At 31.0% G+C, this 13,876-nt stretch overlaps 1 protein-coding gene across 1 annotated transcript in view; it reads left to right on the forward strand.

Annotated features, from left to right (window-relative positions):
* Nucleotides 1-7,497: 7,497 nt before the first annotated feature.
* Nucleotides 7,498-13,876, forward strand: part of LOC124371926 — a gene marked incomplete at its 3' end in the record, with an annotated part of 49,838 nt that continues 43,459 nt past the window's right edge. Inside the window, exons 1-2 of the mRNA XM_046830297.1 lie at nt 7,498-7,643; nt 11,085-11,255. Coding sequence (XP_046686253.1) covers nt 7,549-7,643; nt 11,085-11,255 — 266 coding nt within the window. The remainder of the gene's footprint in view (nt 7,644-11,084; nt 11,256-13,876) is intronic.

The following is a 13,876-nucleotide window of genomic DNA, read 5'->3' on the forward strand; positions in this document are numbered from 1 at the left end:
TCTCATAAATTTCTCTAGAGCCCTTTTTTATATATAGGTCCTCACTATTGAAGTCTTAAGACACTCAGGGAATATTCCTTCACTCAAAGACAAATTTATTGCTCTCGCCAATGCAGGTCCAAGTGAATGTGAGAGTATTTTTAAATCCTTTTGTCTTATTAAATCTATACCTGGAGGCTTATTTTCATTCACTGATTGTATAAGATTTATGATTTCTCTAGCTGTAGCCCTAGGGATATAAAGGTTTTCTCTTAGATTATTTTCTCTTATTAGTTCTTTAACTGTATTGCATCTATGAACAGCCTGTGTAACTCCCACAGCATTGTGTACCTATTTATAGATATTATTTATAGTATATCTATTTTTATTTATTATCTCTCCTCTAAAACTCAAATTCTTTACCCATTCAACACAATTCTTCACCACAATATAATATTAGAAGTGGTAATTTTATTTCTAGATGATTTTTTATATTTTTAGTACATAAAGTTCGGTGGGAAAGATTAACAAGTTTTAACTAATTTTCTTGTTTTATAATGATATTTTCTTATATTGGAAATTGTTTTTTTTTTGTTTTTTCTTGTAAATAGTGTACATATAGTTTGAAGTAACGTGTGATATTATCATTAACTAAATGTTTTATTTTACACTAAAGTAGAGTGTTTTTGTTACTTTTTGAGCAAAATATACATTAGTGTAATATATAAATAACAAAAATTGTACCTATAAAAATGTGCAAATCTGGACCAATGTTGAAATCGAAAAATTTTATGTACCATGACTTCTAATAAAGTTAGATTATGAGTTTGAATAGACTCATAGATAAATATAGAATTTACGGGGTTTCTACAGGTCCGGTCCACCGAGTCCTGCGTTTTTTTTTGTCTCATATGTCTTTGTTTAATTTTTGGTAATGTGAAGTTTTGAAGTTCCTTGTCGTAATGTTTGGGAAAGAAGATGATGTGATGACATTGATTTTATAAACATTGATTTTGTCATTCAGAACAGCTATCTGATGGTACAAAGGTCAGAAACTTATCTAGTTTCTTCTTATCTGATCTCCACAGACCTAATCACTTCATTCCTGAACTCACAAAAAGTTACATCTTTTTGCAGTCTACTTTTTTCATACCAAACAACTATTTACTAATACATATAGACAAAACTTATCTCGTCACTTACCTATAAAAAAAATTTTAATAACTATATAATTACCATTATATCTATTTTATGGTTTATTTAATTTGTTCCCAATAAAGCAAAACTGAGGATGCAGGTTCATGTTTCTTTCTGCCATAGGCAGGTTTTAGGCAAATTAAGAGTTGGACAGAACATTTTCAAGTCCCCTAATAAATACATTTAAATTATGTTTGAAAGGGAAGCTAATACTATTACAGTATTAAGTTCATCTTAATATTTCATTGTGGGCCTAATTTTCATTGTCCCAGTGAAGCATACATGAAGGGTCCCATGCTCATGCTCTTTCTGTCATAACCTAGAAAGTAGTAGCATCTTTTAAAGGCAACAGTTAGTAGCTATAATATTCTAATCTCACACCAACACGTGTTTATAGGTCTGGATGGAAAACTGTATTCGTATACAAATAATAAGTTTATTACTTGTATGTTTCTTTTAGGTCTCTGGTATAGTCATGATCAAACTGACTTTTTATTTCAGTCGTTACTATGAAAACATAAAATGACTGGTAATTGTCTTCAATATCTCTTGGGTGCAAGAGTTCAATAAGAACTTTCAGTGGTTAAAATAAATAAAAGAGGATAAATATAAAGCTTTCTGCGCTCCGTGCAACTCACAGATGGAAGTGGTAGACAAACTGCAATAAAAATATTGCTTTGGAAAAGAAACATCAAGACATTTATAGTCATGATCAAACTGACTCTTTATTTCAGTCATTACTATGAAAACATAAAATGACTGGTAATTGTCTTCAATATCTCTTGGGTGCAAGGGTTCAATAAGAACTTTCAGTGGTTAAAATAAATAAAAGAGGATAAATATAAAGCTTTCTCTGCGCTCCGTGCAACTTACAGATGGAAGTGGTAGACAAACTGCAATAAAAATATGCTTTGGAAAAGAAACATCAAGACATTTATAGTTAACAACATTAGCAAAACGTTAACAAATAACTCTAAAACAATTAGGTGTTAAACTAGAAGAAAGCAAATATGTTTGGTAGCTGACAGCGTTTCAGAAGCTATTAGTTTAGAAGCGTTGAAATGTGCAATACAGTAGATTTAGTAAAATGTAATGCAATGCTAAGGTCCCTCTGGTAACAGCCTTCAACTTTACCTTGAACCTGACAAAGTAACGGCAGAAGAAATTATTTGGGCTCTTTACCAAAGTGCAAGCTCAGTCATCTGATAGAAGGTCTACAAATCAAAGTCTATCAAAGTACTTATCATTAATATCCTCCGGTAGTTGAATATCTGAAGCATTTCAAATTAAATGGACAAACTGGATATTGTATCATGTATGGTCTCTCAATAAACCAGGACTGAAAATTGATTGATTAGCATAGGTACTCACATTAAATCAAAAGATTACAATTTATCATCAAAGATATTAAATAACAAAATTCTGATGCATGGTTACATGAGGTTGGGCATAACCTATAATTTTGTTGTGAATAAATTTTGGTCCATGGTTCTCCTGATTGATTAATACACATAAATCAGTTCAGTAAAATAAAACAAATGTCTAGTCCAATTTTTTCCTATGACAGTTGGACATACAAAATTCAGTGTCGTCATGTTTCTGTCATGTTATGAAGTCAGGCTTATGCCTATTATTATATTGCTATGGCAGACATTTTTGTTCGTTTCTCCTCATTGGTTAAACTCACACAAATCGTGGTAAGTGAAATAAATTTAAGATCTAGTATAATATTTGTTAGGGCTTTTGGATATTTTTATGTCTCTACATTGGTTTAGCTCATAAAATCAAATGGTTACAATATCCCTCTCCCGCTCGCAAGGCATGAATCGGCACGGCCACCACATAGCCACTGCAGCTTAAACGCCACGGATCGGCACGCACTGCTTTACACACTAGAGCCGATAAGTGCTGCTCTCGAGTAGCAATATTTTGTACTACTACGGGTTGTTTGCTATCAGGAGACCATTTACTTTACTTTTATAGTAGATTTATTCCATTATTTTCTATTTATATTAGTTGTGCGGAAACAATGGCTGGTTGTAGTCGTACACTTCGTGACATTAAAATCGATCTCGTTATTAGTAGTGATTGCGACGATTCAAGTGAGTGTAGTGATGTACCAGAGCCTTGTGAAGTGGTTTTGGCATTGAGGATGTAGTTCGGAGTGATCACAGCGGCAGTGGCAGTGACTGCGAGCCAGACAATGACCTTTACTAAGTAACTGCGCAACAAACAACCCCGCGCCACCGGCGCCCAGCTGTCCGTGTGTCCCCCCCTGGTCTCGTACAATCAACTTCATTGAATCAATATATAGTAAAATAATTAATATATATATATATATATATATATATATATATATATATATATATATATATATATATATATATATATATATATATATATATAATTTATAGTTAATTACAATGACAGAACGTGTGTAAGTTGAGGCGCCGCGTATTTTGACAGAGCGCGACCGGCAGAGCGAATTATTTGAGGTTAGAAGCACCGTGAGCGCCTTGAAACAATGCAAGCGGGAGAGGGATATGCTAGAAACATTCATTTCGAAGGTAATACCAAGAGAATACTTCACAGCTAGGCAAGAGAAATAATTGGCAGAGTTTCTCTTATTAAGTTATTGACCCAAACTCCATAAAGTTAAAAAAAGTACCTATAGAAATAACGGCAGTAGCTTGCGGAGTTTCGATCGGAGTAATAAAGAAAAGAAAGATTTTGACATCTCGGATGAAGCAATTAACATGCTCATTTCCTGCACCCATAAAATTTAAATCGTCACAGAAATTGACGACTTTGATAAATGTGCCATAAGAAGAACAATGTACAATTTTTACAGTACCGAGAATTCATTTCCTTACCTATATAAAGTTATTAAAAATAAACAATCAGAGAATTTCAATTTCAAAGGCAGTGTATTAAAGCTTAGAACAATTGTTAAGAGGATTGACTATTCGAAAAAGAAAATAATTTAGAAAAGAAAACCTGCTAGTCGTGTATATCGACGAATATTATGTTCTTTTAACATACGTCACTCGATAATATGGTGTGATGATAGTTTAGAGGGTTAAACAATTATATAAAGAAGGTTGGTAGGGTGAATATAATCTACGCAGAAGGTGACATGGGTTTCAACTACTGAAGGTGACTATTACAGGCTAATGAACCAGTGCTTTTGACCAAAAAAACCAATTGATTCCTAATCTTCCAATAAATCAGTCGTCGTCATAGAAAATACGTCATATCACAGTGTTTAAATACATAAAGCTCCTAATTTGAATTTGACAAAAGCTGATACGAGTAGATGGTTGGATGAGCATACAATTGAATACAACACTTCGGTACTAAAATCTGAATTATACGAACTAATAAAACTCCACAAAGACAGATATACACAATTTTTGTTTTTGACAACCTCCTCAACCAGTGTTGGTCATTCTGGTATTCGATTACCGCCGTACCATCCGGACCTTAATCCAATCGAGATATTTGGGGAATAGTCAAAAATTTTGTAGCTAAAAACATGTAACTAATAAAATGGGCAATACAATTCAGTTATGTACAAATAAAATTAAAGCTATGTGTAGAAGAGTGGGAAAATCTATGGTAAAGTAATAAAAGTGAAAGGGGATATACTTAACCGATGACGTAACCAAGCCTGAAACCAGCGTAGTGAAGAGAGTAGTGACGGAAAGAAATACACCAAGCTCGATCCATTGAAATGAAGTTATTGTATTGTTCTTTATATATCAATAAATCATTAAAATTGTCGTCATTGCTTGATAATAATAGTTTATCACAGAATACAAGAGAAATAGTGTACTTTATAATAATATAGTTATGAATACATCTTGTATGTATATGAAAAAACTATGTCTAAATTAAAAAAATAAAACAATCCTTGCTTCTTACTCTTTTGTCATTATAGATGTTATGTAAAATTTAACTTTTTAAGAAATATTATTTTGGAAATGTTTAAAGATTTCGAAACTTAACACTGATAATACTAGTATTAAGAGATTTTAATTGACATATCTTAATGAGTTTCAATTTCGAACTAGCTGTTCGAGTACAAACAGTCTTGAAAGGTACACTTGCTATTGTGTAATGGTATAAAACACGATTTTATGTTTGTTAGTCCAGCTCATTTCTTTTTCATCCGATTTTGATGAAACATTGTTGAACTTATAAAAACAATCACCTAAATAGTATTCCTGTATATTTTTTGTAGAATTAGTAGGTTTTGAGTTTTTTCGTTGGAATAATTTAAACGTCCTCTATTTTGAAACAGGTAAAACAATTATGTTAATATTTTATTTTCAAAAAAGTGTACCAAAGGTTAATATAATTCTCAAGTTTCATAACTTTATCTTAGCTGGTTCAAAAGATATTTTTTTTATAGAAAATATATAGACGGAAAACTGAAGGTTTAGGACATACCTTCATACATATTATTTTGCTCTTTTCGTATGTGTATAAAATCCCAAAGTATTGCAACACTACTGAACACCTGTCTATAAAAATAATTTTCCTTATTTTCTTCCCTTTTATGCACTGTGGGCAAATGGTTGATTAGATAGTGTACAACTCTTTCTCTTTTTCAGGCATTACGTGAAAATTCCTAATTTGACATTCGGCACTGTAGGCCGCCTTGTTTTCGGTAATTTGTGCACGGTGTTATTGAGCGGCCCCGGTGGTGTGCTTCCTTGGATTTCCTTGTTTTGTTTATTAATTCTCTATGTAGAAAACGTCGTCTGTTATAAGTGCTCCAAGTGCATGGAGATGGAAGTGTCATCGGTTGTGTAAATATTAGTAACCAGTTGAAGTCACAGTCATTTACCTTGTTAGTTCAGACATAGTAGCTCCCTTTATGTGAGGTTAAATTTGTTAATTAAAATGTTAATATTTATTATTGTTAGAGAAATAAGAAATTATAGTTGTTCACAACACAGAAAATAACATCAATTTGATCATTTGGTACAGAAGACTGTGTACTGAAGAATGAGTGATGTTAAACATGGAGATAACGACTTACGTGATAACAGTTTATTAACAACCAGACAATTTTGCGTTAAGTTATAATTTTGGTGTATTTTAATTTGTATGCATAATGTTGCCGTATAATAGTGGAAATTCTCAGAAATATGATTAATTTAAAAATCCATATCAGGAGGTTACAGGTGTCAGGTAGATGCATAAAGTGCAGAGTGATTTCCAATAATTTTTATACAAATTATGAAAACCATCCATCTATGGAAGGGTTCTTCAAAATTGTGCTTGACTACTAGTTCTGACAATTTACCTCAAGATCCCATTAAAATTGGGTGTCTCGGAGAAATTTTTAATCCTTCTGGATACTAATCATATTGTATGGTTTGGAACTATATCTTCTCCAGATTGTTCAGTGAACTTTACCATTTCTGAGATAAAAAGCTGTAGACTTTGTATGTTCAAATAATGTTCTTTATTTTCTTAAATGATCGAGGCAAAGTTTTTAAATTGTATCCTGATAATGTAGCAAATGTAATAGAAGTAATTTTATTTGAAGAAGCTAGAAGATGTGCACATGGACATACAACAAACAGTCAGCACATAACTGTAAAAAGCATATCAGGAGGAGCAATGGGTGTACTTTTCCTCTCAGACACCGGTCCATTTATGGGTTTCTGGTGAACATCCTCAACTCGACGTTCACAAGGAAGATGAGCCCACCAAAGTTGGGTTTTTTGAAGGTCGTACTATTACATGTATTAGTAGTGGAAAAGATTTTAATGTTGTCATAACACATAAACGTGAAAGTGATGTTCTTCCAACAGCTTTAGAGGAAGACAGTAAAAGTGATGAAGGGAATGTATTTTCATCTGTATGTTCACAGTGCGTTAGTGAAAATATAGTTTCTCCTTTATCACCACAGACTTGCTTTGATACCTGTCCTTTGGGTCTTCCAGTATCTAACGACTCTCCGAGTCCATCGACGCCAACCAGTAGAAATAACACAATAGGCAGTGAAGACAGGAATAATGAAAACGACAATACTTCATCGTCTACTGAGGAAGATTCTCATTCAGTAATTAATGATGAAAAGTCTGTATCCGATGCTAAAGAAGCAGAGGAAGATGAGAGTATTAGTGTCATTGCAGAAAAAGGAGATGGAATGGGCCTTCTTCATATCAATACTGAATCTGCTCGTCAGTTTTCTGACCCGACAACTTTCTTGGGTTTCATCAGGTGGAGAAGAGTTCCTAGCAGAAGTCTCTGTTCCAACAAAAATAATTAAACAAAACGTGTCTACTGTTGCAAGTTTTGGTCTACGAAGGGGTGAAAACTGTTGGCGATAAAGTTGCTACCTTATCAAGACACATGAGTGGTGGCTCAGATAACAACAGTGATTCTTTCGATGATTTTGTGACTGATGATTTCAATTTATCACATGCCAGCAATACTTCCAGTGTAAAGTAAGTATTATTGCTATGAAATTAATCTAATTAAACATTGAAAGGGACTTTTATGAGGATGTTGTGATAATGTCTCTTGTATATAATAACATATAGGCCAGGTAAAAGTTTTATGATTTCTCAGAAAATAGATATTGGAAGTTTTTGCATGAAATTTTAATTTTTAAGATGTTTTAAATTTGAAAAATGGTTTTGTGTTAAAGTTTCTGTTCTAGTTAAAAAAATTTATTTTCATAATACATTACATGATATGAATTCTGTTGAACTTGTGCGGAATATAGTGTGTGCAAGAAAAAATGTTTGTTTGTATGTGTGTCCACTATACCATGTTTGGTCACTTTAAGACTATGTGATTTGGTCTAAATTTTATAAAATTTAGCATGTAGTCTAGATTAACTTATTAATATCTCTAGAAATTTTAAAATTGTACTTACCTTTAAATAAAAATTAAAGTTTTTAGTGCAAATTTAATGATTTTTAAATTATTGAAACAATTTATATGGGGGAAGTACAATGAGAGGACCATTTCCATATATTACAATTTGCTTTTACATGTTCATTTGCAATCTGATATTTTGCAGCTTTAACATAAAAGTTGTTATTGTCTTTATTTATAATCATACTCAGCTAAATTATGCTTTGTAGTTTTCTAAAGAAGATTAATATTAGAGATAGTTATAAAATGGTTTACATTATTACTTACTAATAAAGCTTTTTTACCTTTTTTACTTGTTAAAGAATATTGAACATCTAGCTTAATATTACTTCCAAATTCATTAAACTTTATTCATCTCTAAACCAATAAAAAAATAATTTAAATATGTTGATAGGTTAAATAACATTTTTGTGTATTTTAAATACACAACACAAATTCTTAAATGTTTATAAAGAAAAAAAAGTACTGTGTATTACATAAAAATATTGAAATCACATGACTTAAATAAATTAAATACCTCACTTATCATAAAATGTTATAATAACATATATAACTATATGTATACATTGTTTAATACTAAATGTGATGCTTGTTTTAAATACTACTAATGTGACTTTTAATACATTGTAAACACATTGTGTGTTGTGTCTATGTTATTAACACTCAAAGAAATAGATGCCGACAGTTTATGTGAAGTTTTACAACACCCATAACACCTCATGTTGCTGTAAAATCACCGGTTAATAAAAAGGATATAATTTTGACCATAGATTGGCATGATAGGGTGGTCAGTGTATTCTCAATATACGTTGTGGTTGAGATAGTATAATTGACAAGGTGGTGAATTACAGGCAACTGGTAGGGTTGGGTTATTGCCAAACTAGTACTTTAGTATTATGCAAAGTCCACTATTTTTGGAAGCGTTTTTCTTATTGAGGACCTAAAATACTACTTTATTAGAAAGAACAGATGTTATTTGACCCACATTGACAATAACATGTCATTATGATGATCGGTTCCTGTCTTCTGCCTCCCAAAAGGAAGCTATTTTGATGGGACAAGGATGCCATTCTGTCCCTACCTATTATTTATTACTACGCTATATAAGTAGGTAAATACATACATAGGTATTAAAAATATAAAAAGAGCTCATATGATCTGAGCCTGAATTAAGGTAGGTACAATTTTGATGATTGGGAAGGATAGCCTACATCAATAACACAGAGTATTAAATTTACATATCATGGTGCGCTTACTTTATAGTATATTTTTGTTTTATATCTGAATACACTTATATATTGATTCCTTAAACTTTGAAGGTAATTTATTGAAAGAAGTTTTCCTCATATAGGATGGTCATGTTGTCTTTTCCATTACTTTCAGATGTCTGAGGTATTGAAAATTAGTTTTATGCGTAGTATTATGATCATGTAGTATGTAGGTTCCATCACACAGGCTGTCTATTATACTGCACTTTTAATAATGTATTGAAATTATTAGCCTTGGACAGTTACAACTTTAAATTCATTAAAGATAAGCTTACAAGAAGCCTTCCAAGATGAAAATTTTTATTCTTAAACTTTTTCTGAATTTTACAAACTTTATTTTGAGATGGCCAGATAATTTTATAGACAAAGCCATTTAATCAATCAAATTTTAAGGATGGCAAGGTAGGGTTGCCGCCTAAGCCAGTTCTGTTGGGCGTCTGAGATCCATTTCAATTCAATTCTAATTATCTTTATTCATTATTTGTCAATAAATATAAAATTGTGTCGATACATGCATTTGGGAAAACTGCAATACATTTTATACTTACACATTAACTTAGACTATATTTTCTAAAATAAATATTTTTTTTAATTAATATAAAATATTACACTAAAACTTTTTTTAAACATTTAAAATATTGTAGACATGTGTTTCAACATTAAGCCATCTTTAGTATACAATTTAATAATATCTAAAACAAATAAATAACTCATATAAGTATATATATATATATATATATATATATATATATATATATATATATTATATATACTTTTTGCGATTCAATGTTTATTGAAATTAAATAAGGCTATTGCCATTTATACAAATTTAATGTAAATAAAGTCATTTGACAGGTATTTGGTCTTCCGATCATATGTTAGTTTGGTTATTTAAACACATATATGTGAAAGAAACGGCCAAATACAAAATAATTGAATCGTAAAAAGTGAGGGCTCTGTGGTTTAATGGTAGCACATTCACCCGGCAAGTGAGAGATCCGGGTTCGAGTCCCGGCGGAGCAAGTACTTTTTGCGATTCAATGTTTATTGAAATTAAATAAGACTATTGCCATTTATATAAATTTAATGTATATATATATATATATATATATATATATATATGAAACATACATATGTGTAAATACACTAGAAAACCAAATTGTTGAAAAAATTAAATTTTTAAATAGAGAAAACAGTTAAAAAGAACTACTAAGTCACTATAAATTTAACATACATTTAATGTTTCATATGTGTGTATCTACTTATTTGTTCATTTAACTAATTGATTTTAGATGTTATTGAACTGTACACTTAAGATGCCTTAATGCTGAAACACGTGTCTACGATATATTAAATGTTTAAAAAATATTATTTATTAAATTACTAATACTAATTTTAGTGATGTGTGTTCTGCGAATTTCAATATGTGCAATTTAGCAACGTAAAATTGATTTTCAAAATAATTTCAATACATAGATGATAGCTGATTTAAATATAGTGATGTTCAAGGTGCTATGTATTTAAATAAAAAATAAATTTAAACATAAATGTAGTATAACCTAGAGAGAGTAGAGACAATAATTGTATAAACAATAATCAATACCCAGGCTGTATTGAATGACACAGATGTAGATTGGTCAAAACTGTTTAGAAGTTGACAAACAATAGATTATTTTGTAAACAATGTAACCTTGGATCGAGGTAAGGTCAACTCATCTGGTTTCCTTGTCTGCTCAGATGTGAGTGGTCATGCAGTGGAGGATGTAGTGAGGTGTCAGACCGCGGCGTAGCGGAGCGGCTGGCTGGGATACTAGCTCGAGGTGCTCGACTGATCAAGACTGAAGTTTGGACATGGGGAAGTGTACAACATGGCCAGTTGGGCACTGGAGATATGGTCAAACGTCACAGGTGATTGAGACACTTATAGTAATTTATATGGGAGCAACTAACATTCTAAAGTAAGGCAGTTTTTACTAATTATAGCCTACATAGGCCTAATGAATTTTTGATATTCAATTTGATTATTAAACTGTTACTAATTAGCCAATTCAATTATAAATTTTCCGTTTCAATCCAAGAAACGACTCTAAAACTAGTTGGTAGAAAAATGAATTAAAATTTCAATATTTGAAAATAAATTTAAACATTTGAATGCCATTTTCTAACATCATTATCTGCACAACATGCTGGGATGTATTCTATGAATCAGAGAGAAAACATGTTGAACAATAGCTGTCCAAAACATTTTCACAATTCTTAATTTAGTTTTTATTTTATAACATAGTGAGGAATACACATATCCTACTGTTGTTCAAGCAAAAATGTAAAAAAACATTAAAAAAGTGTTGTAGTAAAAATCTATCTTATAAAAATTAAAGTTTGATCAAATATTTAGTATATAATATTTTTAACATTTTGGATTACACCACAGACAAACAAGAATGAGAAGGATAGATTTTACGTGATACAAATCTCTTATTTTATGTCAATAAATATTCAGAAATACCAGTATTTCGAGGTCAGGATGACAAAAAATCATGTATATTAAAAGATTTTGTGTAAAAATGAATTTTCTTTAAAGAAAAGAGAAAATAAATTTATATTATTTATAGATTAGAACCTACTACCGCAGTACAAACCGTTGACATTTGGACTTTGTGCATATTTTACACCGTCAATTCCGTCACTAAAATTCAAGTCACTGCCGTGTGTGCAATTTCATTCAAATCAAATTCATCATAGTCTCGTCCTTAACCTAGCTACAAAACCCACAAAGATGTCAGACATTGGATAGGTTGTAAAAAATTGTTAATGAGTTTAAAACTATCTCCCTCCCTTAAATTGTTAAAACCAGGAGCTCTCATTAGTGTTTAAACTATCTTATTAGTATGTTTTTAATTTGTTTTAAAAGAAGAATTAACTTTACTTTTGATGAACATAATCTAGAAATTTATTAAAAAAACTAGGGTTAACTTTTATAACAGTTTAGCAAAAGATATTACAAGTGATGTAGATGTATATGATAAAGCTCAGAACAAAACTTAAAATCGATCTAATCAATAACGCAATATACTTCATACAAGAATGTTTTAATAGACATAGTATGGACTACACAGTACAACAGTAGTATGTAAAATAGTGGCATAATTTAAACTTATGAATTTTGAAGGTAATGACATTATCTTAATATATAGTGTATTAACTTAATGAAAAGTGAAGGTGTTGATTCTGAGGGTAAGAAAACATTTTTTGACATACTTCAAATCAATGAATAAAGTGCTTCTTTTATTAGTTTAATTTAACCGCCGTTGAAGATATATGCTGTGGTTAAACAAGCTGTATTCGTAAATAGAAAATAAGAAGTAAGTGAAGGTCAGAATATTTCACACCAGAGGAATTGTACCAGTGGTGTCTCACAAGTGTGAAAGTAATCACGTTGGATAGTAAGTTTAGGTATCACATTGGATAGTAAGTTAACATGGCTACCCCATATTGACAACCTTCGTAATAAGTTAGCTTGTACTGTATATATAATTAGACATTTGAGAAAATGTGTCCCTGCCAACTACTTAAAAAATGTGTACTATGCTCTTTTCCATAGTAACTTGTCTTATGAACTACTTTTTTGGGGCAATGCTCATGGAATAGAAAGAGTTTTGTTGCTGAAAAAAAATAGAATCTTATTAGTCTCAGCTTTAAATGACAATTATAAGCCTTTGTTTAGAAAATTAAGAATATATTCGTTGTAATAGATTGTAAAACAATTATATATATATATATATTTGTTACTTTACTTAACTTGAAAGAATGTTATCATAGCGACATTGGCAGCATTAAGTTTTAGCTATTGGCTTTTGTGATGTACATACCTTTTATTTAACTATTTATTGTACCTTCTGTAATCTAGCTTTTTATCTTGTTAGTTGTCTTAATGTCTTTGACATGATCTATTGCCTGTTGAATATGCTTAGTGATCAAATAAATTTGAATTTGAATTTGTAATGAGACTATTTAGCAATAGGGATAAGGTGTGGGGTAATGTCCCCAAAATAGCCAGGGTCCTCTCACAAATTCTTTTGATTGTGGAATATGTTGTTTAGTGTAAGAATAAAGTTCACATTATCACTACAATATACAAAAAAAATTTGCTGATATACAGGGTGATTCAAAACTAAACGGCAATCTCTCGAGAGCTTATTCTATAGCTAAAAACAAGTAAAAAAGTTCATATAACCATATGCCCGGAAACGCTTCGTTAGCGAGTTACGCCTAGCGAAAGATTTCGCCCGGATTTCAGAACCCTTGGTGAAGTCAGGCCGTATAAAAATGGTAAAGGTAGTTACAAAGATACAAATACGATTGTTTTTTATGTTTTTATATCTGACAAATTTATTAAAATTCGTCCCAGAGCTGTAAATGCAATACTTTCAGAGATATCTTACGTAAAACACAAGAATTGGTGCAAAGAAATAACACATTTTTGTGTTTAACGTAAGATTACTTCCATAAATGTTAAATAAAGGTCATTT

Source organism: Homalodisca vitripennis, unplaced genomic scaffold (genome assembly GCF_021130785.1).
Source record: "Homalodisca vitripennis isolate AUS2020 unplaced genomic scaffold, UT_GWSS_2.1 ScUCBcl_2256;HRSCAF=6820, whole genome shotgun sequence".
Taxonomy (NCBI): domain Eukaryota; kingdom Metazoa; phylum Arthropoda; class Insecta; order Hemiptera; family Cicadellidae; genus Homalodisca; species Homalodisca vitripennis.